The sequence below is a fragment of the Stegostoma tigrinum genome, chromosome 3, assembly GCF_030684315.1.
Source record: "Stegostoma tigrinum isolate sSteTig4 chromosome 3, sSteTig4.hap1, whole genome shotgun sequence".
Lineage (NCBI taxonomy): Eukaryota > Metazoa > Chordata > Chondrichthyes > Orectolobiformes > Stegostomatidae > Stegostoma > Stegostoma tigrinum.
This window is the reverse complement of record NC_081356.1, coordinates 114,272,237-114,296,412: the sequence shown is the minus strand read 5'-3', so window position 1 is coordinate 114,296,412 and position 24,176 is coordinate 114,272,237. Positions and strand designations below refer to the sequence as shown.

The following is a 24,176-nucleotide window of genomic DNA, read 5'->3' as shown; positions in this document are numbered from 1 at the left end:
TCATCCCAAATAGTTCAAAACACTTGTGCTGTGCACTCCCAAAATTCCAGTATAATTTTCAACAATGGTTACTTCCTATCTGAAATAATATATTAGAATACCAGTCCTCTTTAAGTTGAAAGAAAGTTGAAACAAAATATGCAGAAAATTAGAAATATTTAGTGTATTGCAGCGAAATTAGTGACTGTCAGTCATTATGCAACGGAATATTATGTAATAATTAGGGTGGAATGGTGACTCAGTGCAGCCTCACTGCACCAGGGAACTGGGTTCATTTCCACCCTTGGGCAACTATCAGTGGCGTTTGCACATTCTCCCTGTCTGCCCAAGTTTCCTCCCATGGTTAAAAGATGTTTGGTGGCTTGGCCATGCGAAATTACCTTGTGGTGTCTGGGGTGTGTACATTAGATGCATTAGCCATTGGAAATGCAAGGTTGGAGGGATAGGATAGGGGAATGGGCCTGGATGGGATGCTCTTCAGAGATGTTGGTGTGGACTTGTTGGGCCGAATGTCCCTTTTCCACACTGTAGGGCTTCTATTGTATTGTAATTTGTTGTCAGTTTCTCCTGCTTTAACATAATCCTCAGTTTAACTAAAAAGCCTCTGATTTTCTCATTTTGTGTTGAATTTTACCCTATTATTGTAATTGATCATCTGAGTAAAACTGCCTATTTAGCATAAAAATTATGGAATATTTTAATGCTTTCAATACAAGATCAACATTAATTGGTCTAAGATCCCATGTGCTTGCTCCATTTGTACTGGAGCATGCAAGAGGGCGAGGGGGTAGGGGGAAGAAATCTCATGCAAATGAGCTGGAATTACTTGGGGTTGGTGCAAACGCAGTTCTAATCCACTGTATCATCTGGGCCTACCTCAACTAAATGTGAAGCAGGAAGAACTGAGGCGGGGGGCGTGCATTAGATTTGATTTTAATGATAAATTATTGTAGTGGTCCCTCTTTTCATTCTGACAGTTTGAATTTAATGCCTTTTTGCTTTGTTGTTTCTTCTAAGCCATTCATGATTTTGATTCTTATGATAACTGTTAACATTTTCAGCACAAGTTGCAAGTTGAGAAGATTAAAGGTTTCATTTTTATATTAAAAGCCCAGTCAGTTTCATTTTATAAACTGAACATGTACAGCTGTGAAAGATGTGCCACTTGTGAAAAACATGTATGCACTGGTGAAGGATTGCAGTAGAATACTATATAGTTCTATTCCAAGTGACAGCTTCAGATGTAATGCCAAAGTCTCTGCATCACCCTGAGTGTGTCTCCCCAGTTGTTTCCCCACTCCATTGCTAACAAAACTTTGGAAGAGCAACATCAGTTGAAATACACTAGAAATTTATATTTCCTACACAATGGAGGCTTCTGGCCTCTTGAGTTGAATTACCCAAGGAGGTCAAAAGTTGTGGAGGATTAAATGTTGCAGCATTAGTGTTTGGAAGCATTAATATTTTTCCATCCATGGTGTCTTTCAGTACTCGTGAAAGTCTGGCCTCTAACACTTCAAGCGTAGTAGAAAGCAACAGGCGTCAGAACCCCGCTCTTAGTCCTGGACATGGAGGCACGTCAGCATTCAGTTTCCGAAAAACTACAGATCCTGCACCAAGTGAACCTGAAAAACTGCAGAAGCCCATGAAGTGTCTAGCTTCCATTACCAGTGTTTGAGCACTGTTAGTCAGCTACAGATTCTGTATCACACCCTCAGCAGTTATACACCTGCACCTCGAGTGATATGAAACACAATGACACTATCAGGCATGCTCCTACGTTTAAAAGAAGTGGTAAACTAAATATAGAAGCCATTTATGATTTGGAGCTTTTTTTCATAAGTACTTATTAATTTTACTTCTTCATCCTTTAGGTATTGAGTGGGTAATGCAGCTTACTGCATGGCATTCGCCTACATCATACTGCATGAAACATCCATTGCGGTTTTGGTAAAGAAGAAAAAAAGCACAAATTCGTTTGCACTTCATGACTTTGGTTTCTTGATGGTATTCTATAACAACTTCATGTTTATAAATAATCTTCTTTAGAGCATTACGAAACCAGCAAATAACTGCTGTGATTTTGTGAAACCAGTGCATGTGTTAAATCTGAACAAGCACATACATGACTGTCTTACACTGAAGATATCATCTTCAAACTTGTGGTCAGTGATTTCCAATAAACATTGTGAAAAGCTATATGGTACCAACAGATACATGTTGCACTATTGAAAGGTAAAATAATGTCTTTTTTTATTGTACAAGATTATACATCTCATTACTGTACATAAATATTGAAGGTGTCAAAAGCAAACCCTGTAGAAGAAAAACAATAAAATTGCTACAAGTTTTACAGTTGTGGTAAATCTTATATCAATATGATATGTGAATTTAATGTGCATTGTTTTCTTGTGCAAATAAATATGCTTCAGAGAAAATGCTGAATAAGCAGCTCTCAGATTAAGAAAAAATATTTTTTTGCATGTCTGAAGAGAGTTGGTAAGCAGTACATTTGAGGTATTTCAATCACTGCGAGACAAAATTTGAGCAACTCAACACCTCACCTGGGTCCCTTTAAATGTGTTGCTATAAATTGCTCCCTCCTGTAACGATCTAAAATACTTTCCACACTGTAGTTTATCTATCTTAGCACCCTTGGTTGATAGTCTGAGGTCTGACACAGCTTATTGTCAAACATGATCAATGAGCATGCATTGCTTAAGTACATGATGCCACAGATGTTACAGATAAAATGGTACTGGAAAGCTATTTGGTGGATATTGTGGCTCATGCAGCCTGGTTCTGTGCTTTATTTAGTACCAATTCTAGCACAGTGCCAGGTTCTTCTCGCACATAAACCTAACTTCTAATTTGTGCCCATTTCTCGTCTTTTGTGTTCTGTGATGCCATTTAAGATATTCACATTACTTCATATCGTGGCTTTTGTTACACCAAACCTTCTGATGATACCGCAGTTTCACGTATTGGAAGGATGCTTCAATGTGAAGTTAGACTTCTAGTTTTGCATCTCCGTGTTTTAAATGGGTTGGACTTTGCTGTCTTTTCTACAAGTCTGTCCCTCAACAGGTGGGATATTTAAAAGAAAAAAATAACATTTCTTAATTGGAAAACCTAGAGTTATTGTTGCTGCAGTAAAATCTGCAACGTTGTAACAAAATACTTATCAGGCGTAATGATGTTCATGGTAGTAATAACACGAGAAGAATTTATGTCGACTTTCTTTATAATTTGGTTTGTATGGAATCTATTCCTACAAAAAGGAAGATGTGGTTCGTTTTTAAACTGTTTAACTATGAACTGGCAAAGAAAACTTTTTTTTTAAAAAACAAAACTTGCAATGTATATATGTTAACAAGATAAATGTGCCTGATCTGTTACATCTAAAATAGGATCTTTAATTGAACATTGCAGATGAGATGCATTATCCTTATGGCAGTGGTCGATCTGAAATAGCCTTCAATGTATGTAACAAAGACATTTTTCACTGTAGTTAAGATGTTGTTCATGTTGCACATAACTACCTCCATAAATTTATGAAATGGTAGCAGAACCTCCCAATGTAGCATGATTTTCTATCTTTAACCTCACCATCCTTGCCCCTCCCTGTCCTGGCTTGCTTTCTTTCTTTCTATCTCTGTTACCGTCTCATAAATAAGCTTTCACCAGAGTATTGCTTTTGAATTTTTTACACTGGTGCTTTAACTCCTTGAAGCGTGGTTTCCAAACTAACTTCCATACAATAATAGTAATTTAAATTTGATGTCTTGTTTTGAAACATATCAAAGCTTACAAGTAGACAACTTTAATGAGGAGATTGCATCAAGTGTTGGTCTGTTTTTTTACAGATTAAATTCAAAGGAATAAAGTTCTTTTTCTCTTGAATAACTGAGTGAATTAGTATCAAATTAAGTACAAATGCAAACAGCTTTTTTTCTTCATGCAGAAGGGAGTAGAGCAGCCAAGACTGCCTTGCATAAATATGTTTGCACTGAAAAAAAAACAAACATTTTTTTAAAAATGTGTCTTTCTGGATGCTGTTTAGTTATCCAGTTAGATGTGTTTATATATTGTAAAACTATTTCTTACCAAATTTTGGTTCATGGAATGTCTTCCCTAATGTTACTGGATTATGTTATAGCAGACTATAACAAGCTTGTTTTTGTAAGTGTATTATACTGTAAAAATGTGTTTTGTCATTGCTCAGTACAATAACTTGAACTGTAAACAGGGATTTTTTTTCATGTTCCTTATTTAAAAAGTCCCTTTGTGTAAACTGTGTTTCTGTTGTTACTTTGTAGCTTGTGCAGATCTCCCCTTTGGGATTGTGTTATTTACTTTAAAGCCATTAAATAACATGTTTCCTTAACATTTTGAGATTTGTATTGTTTTTCTTAAAAGAACACATGGGTTGTTTATGTCCTAAAACTTAACATGTTAACCTGTTATTAGATCCAACTTGATTTCACTTTCTCTTACTTGAGTGTTTCCTGTTATAATTTTGTAACTTCACCACCCCCTTGACTCCAGCATAAATCTCTTTGTCCTTTTTTTAACGTTTTGATAGTTTGGAAGTGCGGCTTTTCAACTTGTCACCTCAATATAAAAATTGATTGGTCATATGTTACAACATCAGCCCAGTTGATGTAATTTAATTCACTTGATCTTTTGTAGAACAGTTGGTCTGGAATGACAGATTTACAGTAATGCAATAACTTGAAAATATACTTTGTGTACTCCAGTCACCTTAAGTGCAATTTATCCTTTTTAGAGAGAATGCAACATTTAAGCTATAAAAAGTGCGTGGTGTAACCTCTAATTTAGTTCCTCACGCATATAGCCTCTCACTTAAGTTTGTTTTGAAGAAAAGCTAGGAATGGAAAGTGGCAGAAATTTAAAGTATTCCATAAGTGATTTGATTATTTAACAGAGATAACACGGTGTAGAGCTGGATGAACACAGCAGGCCAAGCAACATCAGAGGAGCAGGAAAGCTGACGTTTCGGATTGAGAAACCTTCTGGTTTCTGAAGAAGCTCTACACCGTGTTATGTCAGATTCTCCAGCATTGACAATTCCTACTATCTGATTATTTAACAGCTTCAATTTGACTTGGAAAATTAGCAACATTGTACATTCTGAGGTTTTGCCATCTAAATTCAACATGAAACCTCAACTTTGGATTTAGAAAATTGAACAAGTGTTTGGAAAAATATCCTGCAGCCTTCAAGTCAAAGTGTTTATTACAGATATTCAATTGAAAATGCTAGTGTATATATTAAATTTTCTGAATGTGAGATAATGGTTCAAGAAACCCGGAAGGTACTAGTTTGCACATTTGAAATTCCAGTTAGAGGGGGGAAAACTGATTTAAAAACATTTCCGGAAGTATTTTAGAACTATGAGAATTTGAATGCCCCATTATGAGATTATGTTCGCTAACTATGAAATAGCAGTGATTACGTGTTAAACAGGATAGGCCCTGTTCATAGCATTATCATTGTAGTTTACAAGGGTTTTGTGTTAAGCATGCAATAAAATGCTTGCTTTTCATATCATGTTTAAGATCTAACTGGATTTCATATGGCAGTGTGTGCAATAAGTCAAGAATATGGTCACTCTTCTCATCTCTCTAATTCTGTTTCCTTTTCCTTCCGTCTGTGCCATAATTTTTTTTCCCCCGTAAACTTGCCATCTTGCTGTTTCTTTTCACAGGGAAGTTGTTGGCTATTTTGTGCTGGGGCAAGGATGTTCAAGTGACCATGTGCTGGTGTCTTATAGGTATGAGGCTGAAAAAGCACAGTGGGTCAGACAGCATCTGAGCAGTAGGAAAGTCACTGTTTCAGCCCGAAACCCTCCATCAGGACTAGGGCTGCATTTGGATTTTTCTTTATTCCCAGTTTTTTTTTAAAAGCCATTTTAAATTGAGTATTTTGGTTTATTCAGTGCCATGCTTGGAAAAAGACAATGCATATTTTATGACTTGGAACATGATAGGACTCTGTTTCAGTCAGTTACGTAGACCTAAATTGCAACAGGGATTAGAGCTTCCAAAGAAGGTACATTTGTCAACACCTTTTTTTAATATATGGAAGCCACTTACCAGTTCAGATTTATCATGATGCTGAAATAGCTAATTTTTAAATCTTGAGTTCTCATGGGAAATTTAATATCTGAAGTTCACATGAAAGTATGGAACATTTTATTTAAGCTAACTGTCTCCTTCAAGGGGTGGGGCAGAGAATGCTGGATCAGGATTGCCAGTTAATCTTAGAAATACACACATGCATAAAGATGATTGTTACACTGTGGGGGAAGAATTGAGTTTCACAGGAGTGTGAAAATAGTGAGAAGAAAATCAGTGAATGATCTGCAGCAGCTGACACCACCAGCCTAAACCTGGCCAGGAAACTGACTTACTAAGCACAGCATGATGTAGGCATATCAGTTGTGAGGTTCACTTGAATAGAGCAACTTAATAAATTGTAGAAGTTCCCTCAGCTTTACAAACTCAATTGCCCACCACAAAATCTCCATTCCTTTTCCTTCACTTCTGTCCTTTGCTTCACCACCTCCTCCCAGTTCTTACCCAATGTGCTTTTAGCTGAAAGGCCCATGTTGGGGAATGCTGTTCGTTAAACCTCCCTCCTTATGAATTTAGGGATTCTTTAGAACTCACCTTTTCACTTTATGATCTTCCATCTCCAGGTGTTGTGTACTGACGTGTACTGCTGCCTTTGAAATAGCAAACTTGTGCTTGAGTCCAAAATGATGTACCAGTACGAATCTGAGAGAGCACAGTACTTGGGTTACCTTGCTTTGGGTGATAAGTTAAGCAAACTACACCTGTCCTTTGGGATGATGATAATAATGGATCCCTGTTGCAATTAGGGAAGATTGGAGTCCTTGGTAACACTTGTTGCTCCATCAAAATCTTTAAAATAGCCTGTGTGTTCATTCATTGGCATAGATAGAGGGTGAAGCTCTGAGCCTTCACTCCGTTCCAAGAGCAGAGATGGCTCTGCTTAGGCCGTGGACAAAGAGAGAACAAAGCTTAGAGTCCTTACACCAGGAGAGGAGACACTTGGACTGTGGGGCACACCTCTACATAGGGCCCAGCATGAACTAAATCAAAAATGTGATAACCCATTCACAAGGCCCCCAGGGAATTGTTAATTAATCTCCACAAGCAGCTTCTGGAGTATGAGCAGGCAATAGCTTGCCCAGCTGGAACTAATCACCTGAGCCCTTTTTATATTGGGCCTGCAGAAGATTCTGTCTTGGGCTGGAAATAGAGCCACTATTCATAGTATACATATGCTATTTTGGTGTTCAAAACAGTTAACAATGTTCCTTCCCAGCCAGGTTTCCTGAACTATTACAGTAGGAAAACGAAATTTAAATATTGATTGGTGACCTGTGAATCTAAACAGTTTAAAACTAGAAAAACATATCATTTGTGAAGAAGAGGTAGCTAATTGGAGTGAATTTTGGCAAAAGGAAGAGAAAATTAAATCATTCATAGTAAAGCTGAATTATAAATGATACCAATAGAATTAAGTAATGTTGTTACTAGTGAGTTTTATAGCTCAGTTTATTTTATTCCTCAGGCGAATACAGCTAGATACATGTTCGTGGCACCAAAGTGCCTCTGCTGCAAAGGGCAGGAGTGAGGAGAAGGGCAGGAGTGATAGAGGAGGAGTTCCACAGTCAGGTGATCAGACAGGCATTTCTGCAGCATTCGATAGGACTCCAGGATGGTCTGTTGCCTCTCTGGTTGCAGGGCCATAGATAACCATGGAGTGGGTTACAGGATATCCTTCTGGGGAGGGGAATCGGCCAGAAATCATGACCCATGTTGGTTCCTGAAAGCAGATTTCAACAAGTTGGTAAGGAAATGGAAAATGTGGGACCTTGAGCAGTAATCTCAGGATTATACCCATTGTCATGTATAATCCTGAGATTACTGCTCAAGGTCCCACTTTTTCATAAGAGCAGGAGGATGAATTTATTGAGATGCATACCTGGAGAAATAGTGTCAGCCAGAGAGCAGCATGTTCTGGAGACAGGGGAACAATTCAAGGGGAGGTGGTAGCAGTACAAGCTGGTTTACAACTTAACTAGAAATAGTAGAAACTGCAGATGCTGGAGAATCTGAGATAACAAGGTATAGAGCTGGATGAACACAGCAGGCCAAGCAGCATCAGAGGAGCAGGAAAGCTGGCATTTCGGGCTTAGACCCTTCTGAAGAAGAGTCTAGGCCCAAAATGTCAGCTTTCCTGCTCCACTGATGTTGCTTGGCCTGCTGTGTTCAGCTTCACGCCACGTTGTCTCAGAGTCAAAGCTGAGCATTTTTTTGAATGCCTCGAAAGTGGAATGATGTCAAAAAGACCAAGTTAATGGCAGCCTACATGATTGCATGCATAATTCACAACAAAGTCTAAAGGACCAGATGGAGACACATGGGTATGACCTAATTGCTATTTCATGGCTGTATGGGGACCAGAACTGAGAACTGAATATTCAACTCCAGGAAGGTAAATGAGGTGGAATTGTGCTGATAATAAGAGATGGGATCAATACATTAGTGAGGGAGGATCATAGATGGAAAAATTGGTTTGGGTGAAATTAAGAAATAGCAAGGGGCACAGACATTGGTTGGAGCCATTTACAGGCCACCAAATAGCAGTGTTAGTGTTGGGCATGGTACAAATCAGAAGATGACAGAAGTTGTGGCATAGACAACACACCCACAATGGGATGCCTTGATTTGTACATAGACTGAATAAACTATATGGAGGGTGCGTTTCAGCAGTATGCTATGGATTGTTTTCCAGCGGGGTATGCGTAGGATCCATCTGGAGGACAGACCATTTTAGCGTTAGCAATACGTAATGTTAAAGGGCTAGTTAACAACCTTGTTGTGAAAGAACCTTTAGAGATGAGTAAGCACAATATGATTGAATTTTAGATTATATTTGAATGTAAGGTATTTCAATCTGAAGCAAGGGTGTTATTTTTGACGGAAGTTAAGAATTTATGATATATAAATTTGCTGAGCTGGATTGGGAAATTATGTTAAAAGGCTTGGCTATTCATAGGTAGTGGACAGTCTTTAATAAATGATTACATGGCTAACAGCAACTGTGTATTCTCTCAAAGTTATCTACCTTTAGGATGTTGCTGACATAATTGACAAATGAATGTAGTATATTTCAGTTTTTGTAAGGCTTTCGATAAGTTAGCCAAATTAAAGCACGTGGTATAGGAGGTAATGTAATGCCATAGATTAATGATTGGCTATCGGCAGGTAATAGCATGGAAATAAATGGGTCATTCTCATGTTGAGAGATTGTGATTAGTGGGCTACTAGGGCACCAGACAGTCACAATATAAATCAATGATTTGAAGGTGAGGACCAAATGTAACATTTCTAAATTTGCAGATGATACAAAGCTAAGCAGAAATGCATGTTACGAAGAAGATGTAAAACCGTTTCAGGAGGATTTGAACTGTCTCAGAGAGTGGGCAAGAAGGCAGATGCAACATAATGTGAAAAAATGTGGCGCTATTCACTTTGGTAGGAGGAACAGATATGCAAATCATTTCTTAAATGGTGAGAGTTTATAAGGTATAGATAAGCAAAGTGACTTGCCAATAATTTACTGAAGGCTAACTTATAGTGCCACAAGCCATTCGGACAGCTAATGGAATGCTAGCCTATATTGTAAGAGGATTTGAACATACGAGTAGTGAAGTTTTTCTTCAATTTATCAGAAGTTTGGTTAGACCACTCCTATATAGTTCTGTGCTCAGCTTTAGTCTCCTTATCTCAGGAAAGATATTGCCATCAAGGGACGGCAACAAAGGCTCATCAGACTTGTTCCTAGGATGATGGGACTGATCTATGAAGAGAAAGTTAACAAATTCAGCCTATGATCTCTAGAGTTTCAAAGAATGAGAGATGATCTGATGCCTATAAAATATTTAAAGGAACAGGTAAAGTAGATGCAGATAAGGTGTTTCCCCTGGTTGGGGTGTCTAGAACGTGAGGGCATGAAAGAGATGCTATTTAAGATCAAGACATGGAGAAATTCTTTCACGTAGTGTTTTGTGAACTTCTGGAATTCTCTGCCCGAGACGGCTACAGAAGCTTACTCTTTGAGTATCAAAGGGCATCAAAATGTATGATCAGCCATGAATGTATATATGGTAGAGTAAACTCAAAGGGCTGAATGGCCTACTCCTGTTGCTATGTTCCTAACTCACAGTTATGTTCCCCTTTGCTGTGTGCAAATTAATTTCTGTTTCCCTGCATTGTAATAGAGACTACATTTCCAAAATAATTAGTTTGTTGAAAAACTTTAGGACACTTTGAGTTTGAGAAGGTTGCTCAGTCATTGTAATTTTTTTTCTATGATGCCATTTTCATATCATGCATATTTTTCTTTAGAAATCCCTGTAATATAATTATTGACATTTTTCCACAGTCAGTGAGCAATATGAATGCAAATTTTCATCATGCTTGAAGTATTCCACAGCAAAGCTTTTATAAGAAGCAAATAATCAGATTGTCCGTAATTGATGTATTGATGGAATGTGGTGAGATCTTTTAAAGAGACAAACTGGCCTCATTTTAATACTCCATCCAAAAGGCAGTGAGTTGAATTTTACCACAAGTCTGCTTGGTTTCAATTTCAGGGATTTTCATGGAGACGTTCTCTCCGTGAACCTTGGTGAGTTTTCTTATAATTCTTTGTTGCTCACCTCGGTGTATAAGTACTATTTCTCGGTAGTCCCCACTCACCACTGCTGTGACCTTCCACTATTCCCACCATTGGCGCCATATTTTCAACCCCAGCTATGGAACAAATCAATCACAGCCAGCCAGGAACCACCATTCTCATTTGCAGAGTTGGAAGTATCACCCCAGAAATGGCCTACAGAGGTACGATTTGCTGACTGAGATCTGGACGTAGTGGTGGGCAGGATGCTGGAGAGGCAGTCTAATCTTTTTCCTGAAGATCACAGTAGAAGACCTAGCCAAACCCTGTCAACCTGATTTGAAGTTGGCACCCAGGTCAGTACAGTGTCCAGTCTCTGAGGGAACATGCAGCAAGAAGGTTCATGCCCCTCTGCCTTCCATTAGATGGAGTACCACCATCTTCTGTCTGCTACCTCACACTAACTCTAAGTCTGCTACTTCACCCACTTTCCACCAAGGATCATGTTAAGCAGCATTTTCATTCAGTTACTCCCAAACACCTCAACCTGTTAGACCCCTCACCTTATATGTGAGCTGCTGTGGCTAGTGACTCTGTCTGGATACCTCACCTCCTTTACTCCACTTACATCAGCACTTACAGCTGTGCTAGACACTTCTATCTCAATTTCTCATTCTTAGAAGGAAAGTATAACAAGCTAAGGGATGGCAAGGTGGCTCAGTGGTTAGCACTGCTGTCTCACTGTGCCAGGGATCTGGGTTTGATTCCACCCTTGGAATCTGCACGTTCTCTCCGAGTCCGCGTGAGTTTCCTCTGGGTGCCCCGGTTTCCTCCCACAGTCCAAAGATGTGCAGTCTAGATGATTGGCCATGCTAAATTGCCCGTAGTGTTCAGTTATAAACTAGTGTATAGACTCGGTGAGTTATAGGGGAATGGGTCTAAGTGGGATGCTTTGAGTTTCAGTGTGGACTTCAGGTCCTGTTTCCACACTGTAGAGATTCTATGAAGTCATAGCGGTAAGCTGCACTAGCAGTTAGGATTACACAGGCAATGCAGGCCTGTGCAATATTAAAATATTTACAGCCACTGAACATAGAACATTACAGCACAGTACAGGCACTTCGGCCCTCGATGTCGGGCCGACCTGTCATACCGATCTGAAGCCCATCTAACCTACACTATTCCATGTACGTCCATATGCTTGTCCAATGACGACTTAAATGTACCTAAAGTTGGTGAATGTACTACCATTGCAGGCAAAGCATTCCATTCCCTTACCTCTCTCTGAGTAAAGAAACTACCTCTGACATCTGTCCTATATCTTTCACCCCTCAATTTAAAGCTATGCCCCCTCGTGCTCGCCGTCACCATCCTAGGAAAAAGGCTCTCCCTATCCACCCTATCTAACCCTCTGATTATTTTATATGTTTCAATTAAGTCACCTCTCAACCTTCTCTCTAATGAAAACAGCCTCAAGTCCCTCAGCCTTTCCTCATAAGACCTTCCCTCCATACCAGGCAACATCCTAGTAAATCTCCTCTGCACCCTTTCCAAAGCTTCCACATCCTTCTTATAATGCAGTGACCAGAACTGTACACAATACTCCAAGTGCGGCCGCACCAGAGTTTTGTACAGCTTCACCATAATGTCTTGGTTCCGGAACTCGATCCCTCTATTAATAAAAGCTAAAACACTGTATGCCTTCTTAACAGCCCTGTCAACCTGGGTGGCAACTTTCAAGGATCTGTTTACATGGACACCGAGATCTCTCTGCTCATCTACACTGCTAAGAATCTTACCATTAGCCCTGTACTTTGCCTTCTGGTTACTCCTGCCAAAGTGCATCACCTCACACTTGTCTGCATTAAACTCCATTTGCTTCCTCTCAGCCCAGCTCTGCAGCTTATCTATGTCTCTCTGCAACCTACAGCATCCTTCATCACTATCCACAACTCCACCGACCTTAGTGTCGTCTGCAAATTTACTAACCCAATGTGATTTAATGTGACTCAGTTCCATTGTGTGAGGTTGGCAAAGAAGTTCTGCCTGCGTTGTTTTGGCTGACTCAGCTGGACTCTAGATACTGAAGGCGTTGCCGGACCTACTGGGTTTCTCCAATACTTCAGTGTTTTATTTCAGGGCTGCAGCATCCATAGTACTTGGCTTCAGTCCTCATATTCTCACTCAGTCCAATGATGCAGCTCTCATGGATCCTCATTGTCGATCAGAAAACCTCCACCAGAGAATCCAAGGCTTAAATGCTGTCCCTCATCTGCATGGAACTGGAATGAACCTCTAGACTTGACCTGAATGGAAACCTGATGCAGAGGACGCATGGCCCCACAGGCCCCATTGGATGAAGATTGCAGTTACACTCATCACCACGACATATCTTTCTGAGTGCCACCTCTAAACAGACTGTAGCACCACTGCACCCTCTCTCATCTGCAAGGCATTCAATGGAAAGACAAGTAACCGTCATTCTCACGCACCTTTGCCATGTCATGTGGACACTTGTGGCTACAACCTCCACATGAAGAGGCTGCTCCACATCCACTGGTCTTCCAGACATGTGTGCTTTTTATCCATTCTTTGGACACCCTAAGTGCAGTCCCCTCGGAGTTGGCAGCAGTGACCTGAGTGCACTGAGGATTGTTCCACTGAGCTCATGCAGGTGATATTGGAAATAGGGTAACTTCTTGATGATGCAATTAGTTAACAGTTGCAGCATATTTAATAGATTTGTATAGTAGAGACAGAGTGGTAAAAACTTTGAGATGGAATACAATGTTGGGAAATGTAAGGTGTGCATTTTGGTAGGTAGAATAGAGGAGCTGAATATGAAATAAAAACCGAAAGCACTGCAGATGCTGTAAATCAGGAAGAAAAACAGAAGTTGCTGGAAAAGTTCAGGTTTGGCAACATCTGTTAGGGAAAAATCAGAGTTAATGTTTTGGGTCCCGTGACCCTTCCTCAGAACTGGTTCAGCAGACCTGAAACGTTAACTTTGTTTTTTCCTTCACAGATGCTGCCAAACCTGCTGAATCTTTCCAACAACTTTGTTTTTGTAGGAGCTGAATATGATTTGGACGGAGAAAGACTGCAGAGTGCCAAAGCATGGATGGATTTGGGGTACCTTATGCATAAATTCCAAAAAGCTAGCATCCAAGTTCAGTGGCTAATAAGGAGGGCAAATGGAATTTTGGCCTTTATTTTGAAGGGAATGCAGTATGGAAACAGGGAGGTTTTGCTAAAACTATGCAAAGTGGCAGTTAAATCACACCTGGAATACTGTGAACACTTCTGGGCCCCTCACCCAACGAAAGATCTATGGGCAGTGGAGGCAGTTCAGAGAAGCTTCACTAGATTGATCTTGGGTATGGAAGAGTTTCCTTATGAGAGATTGAACAGTTTGGCTGATACTCGTTGGAATTTAGAAGAATGAGAAGAGACTTTATTGAAACATATAAGGTTCTTAGGGAACTTAACAGGGTCGATGCTAAGAGGTTGTTTCTTCATGAGAGAGATTCTCAGACCAGACTGCAAGATCTCAGAATAAGGGGTAACAAGGTGTAGAGCTGGATGAACACAGCAGGCCAAGCAGCATCAGAGGAGCAGGAAAGCTGACGTTTTGGGAGTGTCTAGGCCCGAAACATCAGCTTTCCTGTTCATATGATGCTGTGTGGCCTGCTGTGTTCATCCAGCTCTACGCCTTGTTATGTCAGATTCTCCAGCATACGCAGTTCCTACTATCTCAGAATAAGGGGTGTCCTGATTAAGATGGAGATGGAGGAGGATTTCATTTCTCTCAGATGGTAGTGAATCTATGGAATTCTTTACCACAGAAGACTATAGCAGTTGTGTTGTTAAGTACATTAAAGGCTGAGATAGATAGATTTTTAATCTGTAAGGGAATCCAGGGCTCTGGGGAAAAAGTAGGAAAGTGAAGTTGAGGATTATCAGGCAGGGTGGGCCAAATGGCCTGGTTCTGCTCTTACATCTTATAGCCTTACCTAAAATACTCAGGCGGTACTCCTCGACAACCACCCTCCTCAGGTAAAAGAGCTATTGCTGAGACACAATTAACACCTTTAATTAAAAACACCTTCAGTGTGCCAAGACAGAAAAGTCACACGCCAAGCATTAAAAGTGATTTAAGAAATAGTAGTAAAAGCAATTGGCAGCCAAGGAACGTGATTTATGAAAATGTCTGCAGATGTTTTCTGGCTGGCGTTTCTCTATAGAACCAACCAACAGGATACACTGATCAATAATGAGAAATGATGTGTAACTTTTACATTTCTCTAAAGCTGCTTTAAATGTTAGATTTTAACAGCAAACCCATGCCAAACTGGAAATGTTCTAGGAGTAATATTTCAGTGCAGAAGATTTGTTTGCCCTGGTTCCTGCTTGATTCTGCCAACTGGAAAATGTACCATGGGTATGTCCCCCAAAACTCACCACAGCTATCCCTCAATTACTTTTGCATGACTTTCAGGCCTCATAGACATTTTTCTTTAATTTCCTGCAGCTTTTGAAACATTAACCTGCATGTCGCTCCTCATCTTTTAGGGGCATTGATATTCTCCTTTCAATAACAGATTGATTTCCTTCGTAAATATTTGAATTTGTTAATCTTTTCCATCAGAGACATCTGGTAGCATAACAGGCACTTACATTAAAAACCAACTTGCTTTTAAAGACATTTTCATACAAATTATGACAGGTCATACAGTGCTGTCATGGTAAAGGAATCATTGAAGGTGGAAATACACAATGGTTATATTCAATAATGAAACTAGAAAAATATCATTTAACCCTGGATGACTGCCTATTTGAGTCAAAAAAGATGTCTCAGAAAATTCAATTATTTTTCCATTTATAGAAGTATCCATCATGCTTACACCCTTGTTTTGATGCTGAAAGAGGTGCATATCATTTATTCACAATTTGTTTTAATATTCTTTTTAACTTGTTCAACATAAATGCATATCTTTAATGTCAAATGTGCTTCTGTTATGAATAACTTGCTTTTGTATTTTACACGACCAGCTGTCCTTATGTTGTCTGTTGATGAAGATCAGTTATGATGTGTTGGAGCTCCCAATTGGTTTCAACCGACTTTTAATGAGCAGTAGGAGCTTCTGTTGCTATGGTGATTCCAAGTTGAGCGAACTGCCAGAAGTTTCTCCAGACTGCTTTCACTGCTATACATTGTTACTGCTTGTCTGATTTATGCAATAAGCACTGCTGAATATTCCCTGGGAAGCAAGTTGAATCAAGATAATATGGACAGAAAGTTCCACAGGGTGAAAACTTGAGGAGGTTTAATGGAACACGAAAGTTTTCCAGATATTGCCTGTCATACCAAGGAAATTTGATGTGTGACCAAATATTTCTGCCTTAAAGGTAACATTTTAACTGCAATGTTGTCTTATTGAGAGGAAATATAGGTTTACATAATGAATGGACCACAAATATGAATTCATACAAATAATTTTTGAAATAAAATATTGCAACATTAAAGCTGTTCAATTCATGAGTGATTCTAGAAGCACATTTAAATTATCGTTTGAATTTATTGTTTCAAATCAATATTGTGTTAAGCGTGCAGTGTTAACGGTAAGCCTTCATGGAAAATTATATCTGCATCCCTCGGAATTTTGGGCCTTTTTAGAGTATTTGGAGCTTCTTTAGAAATTAACATAAGAAACGTGGAGAAAATTGCAAATGGGAAAAAAATCTTACTAGATTTTAATGTATTTGGCAGGTATTTTTGACATCAATATCAAACAATACACCTACCATATTTGTACATTTCAAAAACAACAGGAAGGAGCGTTAGAAATGTTGACTCAGCAAATGAGAACTCTTCACTGTTTATATGCTGTCTGCATCATATTTATCCAAGGTAAGTGATTTCAACCTCTGTATTCCATTAAATTATCAAATAGCTGGTCAAACTATCAATCACAGTGTTTGTGATTGTGCATGTAACTTTGAAATGTTGATGAATGTTACGACAGGGAGAAAAGGTTGGATATCTGTCCTTTTCCTTGAGTAGAGGCTGAAGTGGATTTCCAGTGGCTGCCTGGACCTCATTATCTCTCAGTCATTCTCCTATAAAAGATCTCTACTGCTAATTGAGAGGCTCCCACCACTAAGTATCTGTGTGGTATTACAGCAGAAATGGAAGAAATTGCTTACTAGTGGGCTCTCTCCATTCATTAGACCTTCCAGCGTTCTTCCAGAGACTGCCTCTAAGTCTTTCCTGGTGTTCCATGATTTTGCGATATTGAATTTCCAAAGTACAATTCATAGCTTTGGGCAGTACAATAGAGGAATCCCAACCCACTCCGTCGTAATTACCTGTGGATGAGAAAAGCTAGTCTACTGTTGATGGATGTGTGCTATTTTCAGCAAGATTTCCTTTGTAGTAACCTAGCCATACAGGACTGGAATGTTCCAAGTTCAACCCTAGATTCTGATTTTGGTTGGTTACAGGGGTGCATTACAATTGGCATCTAATTTTCCTCGATCTGAGAAGAGAAAAACATCCAATGTGCATTCCTCAGGGTTACTCAACAAGTTTGGTGAAAATATATGTTGTTCCCTGTCAATAGGACTGAGGTTCCAAGTTCATTTATGACAACGCAAGGGTAGAAAAAAAGGATCATAAATTACCTTTGATTTGTGTATTCATCGGATAGAATTCCTACAGTGTGGAAGCAGGCCATTGGCCCATAGAGTCCACACCAACCCTCCCACAAACATCCTCTCCAGATCCACCTCTCTATCCTATCCCTACAGTTCCCATGACTAATCCACCTACCTTCCACATCCCTGGACACTGGGCAATTTAGCATGGCCATTAGCCTGCGCATCTTTGGACTGTGAGAGAAATCCAGAGAGCGCACATGAAACCAAGACATTGGGAGGATGTGCAAACTCCACACAGACAGTTGCACGAGGCTGAAGTTGAATCGAGGTCCCTGGTACTGTGAGGCAGCACAGCTAACCATTGAGCCAGTTTGCTGCCATGATGGGAATTAATGGGAGTCCAGTTACTTATAAGCATTACCCGAACAAGGAATGATACAGATCAGAGGAAGGGAAATTAGAAACTGCTGTATAAAACATGCTGATGGTCTACTTACATTTATCATATGGTTTGAACTCACACTATGAGTTTAAATATTTTGTAGATTGGTCAAGGAGAATGAAAATCAAGGACTATCTTCAGATTTAGATCTTAAATTAACACTTTATTATACATTAATCCTAAATACTGCTATATATGATAAGCATAGATATGCGAGGTGCTGATTTATGGTACATTAGATAAGGACTAATCATGTTAGTGAGTTCATGTCCATTTTGTAGCATGGTCTGGTGTGGAATTCCAGACCGTTCTTTCTGGTGTTTTCCTAGACTCTGCCCATTCTGTGGCATTTTTAGTGAGTGATCTGCAGCTCTGAGACATCATTGCACAATTGATCCAGGGTCCTAATGCCCTTTCACAAGATATTTCATTTTCTTTCTGCTATCTGGATAATCGAATGATAGAAAGATCAGAAATTTACTGATTATTTATCACAATCCACACCCAGATGTGAGGTAAAGAAAACCACAACAACAGACAGCTTTGAGAATTACAAATCTCTTCCTCCCAAGGCTACCACAAGTTTGGGGAGAAAGGAGCCAATTGTATTCCATACTTAAAACTTCAGCTTTATACCACTGAGATAACAAGACGTAGAGCTGGATGAACACAGCAGGCAATTTCTGAAGAAAGGTCTAGGCCTGAAACCTCAGCCTTCCTGCTCCTCTGATGCTGCTTGGCCTGCTGTGTTCATCCAGCTCCACACCTTGTTATTCTCAGATTCTCCAGCTTCTGCAGTTCCTACTATCTCTGAAACAGCTTTATATCACTTCTATTTTTAAAAATATACAACCTGAAAGTGTTCTGATGAGCTTGATTCTGAAGGCTCAGAGTTATTAAACTTCAAATAAAGTTTAAGCCACTGGGCGGCACGCTGGCTCAGTGGTTAGCACTGCAGCCTCACAGCACCAGGGGCCCGGGTTCGATTCCAGCCCCGGGTAACTGTCTGTGTGGAGTTTGCACATTCTCCCCGTGTCTGTGTGGGTTTCCTCCGGGTGCTCCGGTTTCCTCCCACAGTCCAAAGATGTGCAGGCTATGTGGATTGGCCATACTAAATTGCCTGTAGTGTTCAGGGGTGTGTGGGTTATAGGGGGATGGGTCTGGGAGGGATGCTTCAAGGGGCGATATGGACTTGTTGGGCCGAGGAGCCTGTTTCCACACTGTTAGGAATCTAACCTAATCTAAAAATAGTCATTAAATGTATTCCATTGATCATGGAATGTATACTGTTTGAGATATGCCTAAAATATGAGCAATCTTGTTGAATATTATTATTTGCTATTTTACAGAAAAGCCTGCATTAATTTGGTCACAAAATATGTCTCCAACATTTAAGGCAAATATGACTGTTGTGCGTGTAACTGAAGCTGCTCCACGAGGTAAGACAATATAAGTCAATTAAATTTATATATAATGCTCGAAGTACTTACTCATTTTCCGTCAAAAAACATTAATTTTGACTTCAATGTCACATTTGGAGCAATCAACTGAATAATTATTCTAAAAGGAAAATAGGAAATGCAGGAGAAACCTAACAGTCTGGGCGATGTCTACGGAGAGAGAAACAGTTAACATTTTCAGTCCAGTATGTCTTATTTAGAATTCTACAGAACAGATGATCAGTCAATATAACCCTCACCTATTTTATGTGCTGTAGTAGGTTGTTGATGTAACACTAAGAGGGCAATGTCTCTGTAGCACTGTGTAAAATCAGTGACACAGTTTTTCTTCTATTACTTCATGAGATGTGGGCATCACTGCTTAGATTTATTGCCCTTTGTAACACTAAAGGGGCAGCAATATAGTTCCAACTCAAAATGGGATATGGTTTGGAATGGAACTTACAGGTGGTGGTACTCCCATGCATCTGATACCCTTGCCCTTCTCAGTGATAGAAAATATAATTGAAGAGCCCTTGGTTGGATGCAGTGCATCTTGTAAATGATACACATTACTGCCACTATGCATCAGTAGTGGAGGGAATGCATGGTGGGTGGTTTGCCAAACCAGCGAACTCCATTGTTCTGAAAAATCATGTACTTCTCTTGTGTTGTTGGATTTACACCTAACTGGGGAAGTAGGGAGGAGTATTCCATCATAATCTTAAGTTGTGTCTTCTAGGTGGTGGACAGTCTTTGCGGCGAAAGGAGGTTTATTTGTTTGCTACATTATTCCCAGTCTCTCGCTGTTCCTTCTGGCCAAAATACTTATCAGGCTATTCCAGTTCAGTTTCTGTTCAATGACAATCCCCAGCATGTTGCTCACAGGGAATTCAGTGATGATGATGATGCCATTGAACATTAAAAGGAGGTGGTTAGATTCTCCCTTGTTGGAAATGGCCATTGCTTGGCATTTGTGTGGCTCAAATGCTACTTACCACTTTTCAGCTCAATCCTGGCTATAACCCAGGTCTTACAGCATAATGGCACAGGCTGTTTCCGTGTCTGAGGAGTTGCAAATTGGCACTGAATATTGTGCAATCATCAACAAACATCCCCACTTTGTCCTTATGATTGAGGGAATGTCATTGATGCAGCGGCTAAAGATGGTTAGGCCCAGAACACTACCCTGTGGAAATCGTGCAGAGATGCCCTGGAGCTGAGATGACCAACCTCCAACAACCAAGACCAAGTTTCTTTGTTACGTATGATTGCAACCAGTGAAGAATTATCCCCTGAATTCCATTGACTCCAGTTTGGCTGGGGGTTCTTTCATCCTACACTCGGGTGTCAAGGGCTGTCACTCTCACTTTACCTTGTCTCTGGAATTCAGCTCTTTTGCCATGTTTGAACTAAAGTGATAATGAGGTCAGGAGCCCTGATGGAGATGGAATTCAGTAAGAAAGTTATTCCTTTACAAGTGCCACTTGATAGCACTGTTCATGAAGCATTCAATCTCTTTGCTGATGTTTGAGAGTAGACAAATAGGGTAGTAATTATTTGGATTGGATTTGTATTTTTATTGTGCCCAGGATATACTTGGGCAACTTTCTACATTGTTGGTTACATACTAGTGTTGTAACTGTCCTGGAAAAGCTTGGCTAAGGGAGTGGCACATCTGATGCACAAGTCTTCAGTGTAATTGCCAGGATATTGTTAGGGCCCATAGAGTTTGCAATATCCAATATCTTCACCCTTTTCTCAGTATCAGGTGAAGTGATATCATCCTCAAAAAACTCAAGCAGATTTGTCAAACACATTATCCTTTCTGAAATTTACAGTGGTTCTATGTAATATTGTTGGGTTTTTTTTAAGTGTCTTGCTACCACATCCTTTATGATAGACTCCAACATCTTCTTCCTTCTGATATTAGACTAGGTCTGCAATTCCTGTTTAAGATTATAAGGGGCCTATATTTATCTCACTAATCTTTTTCTTTTTACTTTAGTCGGCTTTTATGTCCCTTACAAATTTGCTCTCATACTCACTTCTTAATCAAACATAAATTGCTGGAAAAACTCAGCAGTCTGACCGCATCGGTGTAGAGAAATCAGAGTTAACATTTCGGGTCCAGCAACTTTTCTTCAGAAATCCTCTTCAACCTCCTTTGCTGAATTCTAAGCTGATGCCAGTCCTCAGGCTTGCTACATCTTCAGCAACTTAACGGTTCTTTGGATCTGGTGCTGTATATAATTTCATTTATGAATTATGGCTGCATCTGTTGTGATTTTTTGTCCAAAATGAATATATAACTGTTGCAAAGCATGCATCCATTCCTTATTACCTATTCACTGCCATGCTTTTTAATGAGTTTGTCGGAGTCAACTCACATCTCATATCTTCATTGTTTCTGCTGTTACTGTGCTTTGATGGTGAGGTGTCAGGAGATGAATTGCAGGATTCTGACCTGCACTTGTAGTCACAGAATTTCTATGGCTAGTCCAGTTTAATTTCTAGTCATTATTAATCCCCCAAAATGTTGATATTGGAGGATTCAGCGACAGTGATGTCATTGAATGTCCAGGGAAGGTGGTTAGATTCTCTCTTATTGGGTGAGGTAATAGCCTGGCATTTGCGTGGCATGAATGTTACATGTCATTTGTCAGCTCAAGCTTGGATATTGCCCCAATCTTGCTGCATTTGAACATGGACTGCTTCAGTATCTGAGGATTTGAGAATGGTAGTAAACATTGTGCAATCATTGGCGAGCATCCCCCCCCAATCTGACCTTTTGATGGAGGGAAAATCATTACTGAAACAGCTGAAGGTGGTTGAGTCTAGGACACAACCTTGAGGAACTAAGGAATTTTTCTAGCACAATGGTAGTGTCACTGCTTCTGAGCTAGGAGCCCCAGTTTCAAGTCCTGCCTGCTCCAGATATGTGTAATAACATCTATCAACTTGTTGATTAGAAAAATATTACCCTGAGGAGCTCGTGTGGTGATGCCCTATCTGTTGAACAAATCAAAAAAGCTGTATATATAAGTTACTGATGATATCTAGTTAGAAAGTAAAAATGTGCTAATGGGAGCAGGAAGTAGCAAAGGGATATAAGCAGCTGTTGAGGAGTAGTATAGACTCAAGGGGCTGAATGGCCAACTCCTGATTCTAAACGTATTGACCGTTGCTGTAACCTCCTCTGCTGCTCCATCAAATTTCGTGTACTTGCTCTTCCTGTCATCCAAAACAGTCAAATCCCCACGTATCTTGTTGCAACTTTTGAAAACAGTCAATTTTCTTCTCTGACAGTAGGAACTGCAGATGCTGGAGAATCTGAGATAACACAGTGTGGAGCTGGATGAACGTAGCAGGCCAAGCAGCATCAGAGGAGCAGGAAAGCTGATGTTTCGGGCCTAGACCCTTCGGGAGAAGATCCTGAGAGATAGGATCTATTCCCATTTGGAAGAAAATGGGCTTATCAGTGATAGGCAACATGGTTTTGTGCAGGGAAGGTCATGCCTTAGCATCTTAATAGAATTCTTTGAGGACATGACAAAGTTGATTCATGAGGGAAAGGCTGTAGATGTCACATACATGGACTTCAGTAAGGAGTTTGATAAGGTTCCCCATGGCAGTCTGATGGAGAAAGTGAAGTTGCATGGGGTCCAGGGTGTGCTGGCTAGATGGATAGAGAACTGTCTAGGCAACAGGAGACAGAGAGTAGTAGTGGAAGGGGGTTTCTCAAATTGGAGACCTGTGACCAGTGATGTTCCACAGGGATCTGTGCTGGGACAACTGTTGTTTGTGATATATGTAAATGATTTGGAGGAAGGTATAGATGGCCTGATTAGCAAGTTTGCAGATGATATGAAGATTGGTGGAGTAGCAGATAGTGAAGGGGACTGTCAGAGATTACAGCAGAATATAGATAGATTGGAGAGTTGGGCAGATAAATGGCAGATGGAGTTCAATCCAGGCAAATGCAAGGTAATGCATTTTGGAAGATCTAATTGAAGCGCAAACTATACAGTAAATGGAAAAGTCCTGGGGAAAATTGATGTAGAGAGAGATCTGGGTGTTCAGCTCCATTGTTCCCTGAAGGTGGCAACGCAGGTCAAGAGAGTGGTCAAGAAGGCATAAGGCATGCTTTCCTTCATCGGACAGGGTATTGAGTACAAGAGTTGGCAGGTCATATTACAGTTGTATAAGATTTTGGTTCGGCCACATTTGGAATACTGTGTGCAGTTCTGGTCACCACATTACCAAAAGGATGTGGATGCTTTGGAGAGGGTGCAGAGGAGGTTCACCAGGATGTTGCCTGGTATGGAGGGCGCTAGCTATGAAGAGAGGTTGAGGAGATTAGGATTATTTTCATTAGAAAGATGGAGATTGAAGGGGGCCCTGATTGAGGTCTACAAAATCATGAGGGGTATAAACAAGGTGGATAGCAAGAAGCTTTTTTCCAGAGTGGGGGACTCAATTACTAGGGGGGTTATGAGTTCAAAGTGGGAGGAGGAAAGTTTATGGGAGATATGCGTGGAAAGTTCTTTACGCAGAGGGTGGCGGGTGCCTGGAATGCGGAGGTGGTAGACGCAGACCCGATAGTGTCTTTTAAGATGTATCTGGACAGGTACATGGATGGGCAGGGATCAAAGGGACACAGACCCTTAGAAAATAGATGACGGGTTCAGATAGAGGATCTCGATTTTCGGCGCAGGTGTGGAGGGCTGAAGGGCCTGTTCCTGTGCTGTAATTTTCTTTGTTCTTTATTATAACCTCAGAGAACATAGGAAAGTACACCACAGTACAGGCCCTTCGGCCCACGATGTTGTGCCGTGGAATAATTCTAATCCAAAAATAACCTAACCTACATTCCCCTCAATTCACTGCTGTCC

General features: G+C 40.2%; 2 protein-coding genes across 11 annotated transcripts in view; both read left to right on the top strand.

The window, feature by feature from the left end:
* The window catches only part of LOC125451022 (storkhead-box protein 2-like), a 292,747-nt gene extending 288,360 nt beyond the window's left edge, over positions 1-4,387 (top strand). For 8 of the 9 annotated variants that reach the window (XM_048527666.2, XM_048527670.2, XM_059644842.1 and 5 more), the window contains exon 4: positions 1,489-4,387. In XM_048527666.2, coding sequence (XP_048383623.1) covers positions 1,489-1,678 — 190 coding nt within the window. In that variant the 3' untranslated portion in view covers positions 1,679-4,387. The remainder of the gene's footprint in view (positions 1-1,488) is intronic. The other variant, XM_048527668.2, reaches the window with a different exon arrangement.
* An 11,593-nt stretch (positions 4,388-15,980) lies between these two features.
* The window catches only part of LOC125451065 (cadherin-related family member 2-like), a 142,178-nt gene continuing 133,982 nt past the window's right edge, over positions 15,981-24,176 (top strand). For both annotated transcript variants that reach the window (XM_048527772.2, XM_048527771.2), the window contains exons 1-3: positions 15,981-16,149; positions 16,511-16,651; positions 19,192-19,281. In XM_048527772.2, the coding sequence (XP_048383729.2) occupies positions 16,588-16,651; positions 19,192-19,281 (154 nt within the window). In that variant the 5' untranslated portion in view covers positions 15,981-16,149; positions 16,511-16,587. The remainder of the gene's footprint in view (positions 16,150-16,510; positions 16,652-19,191; positions 19,282-24,176) is intronic.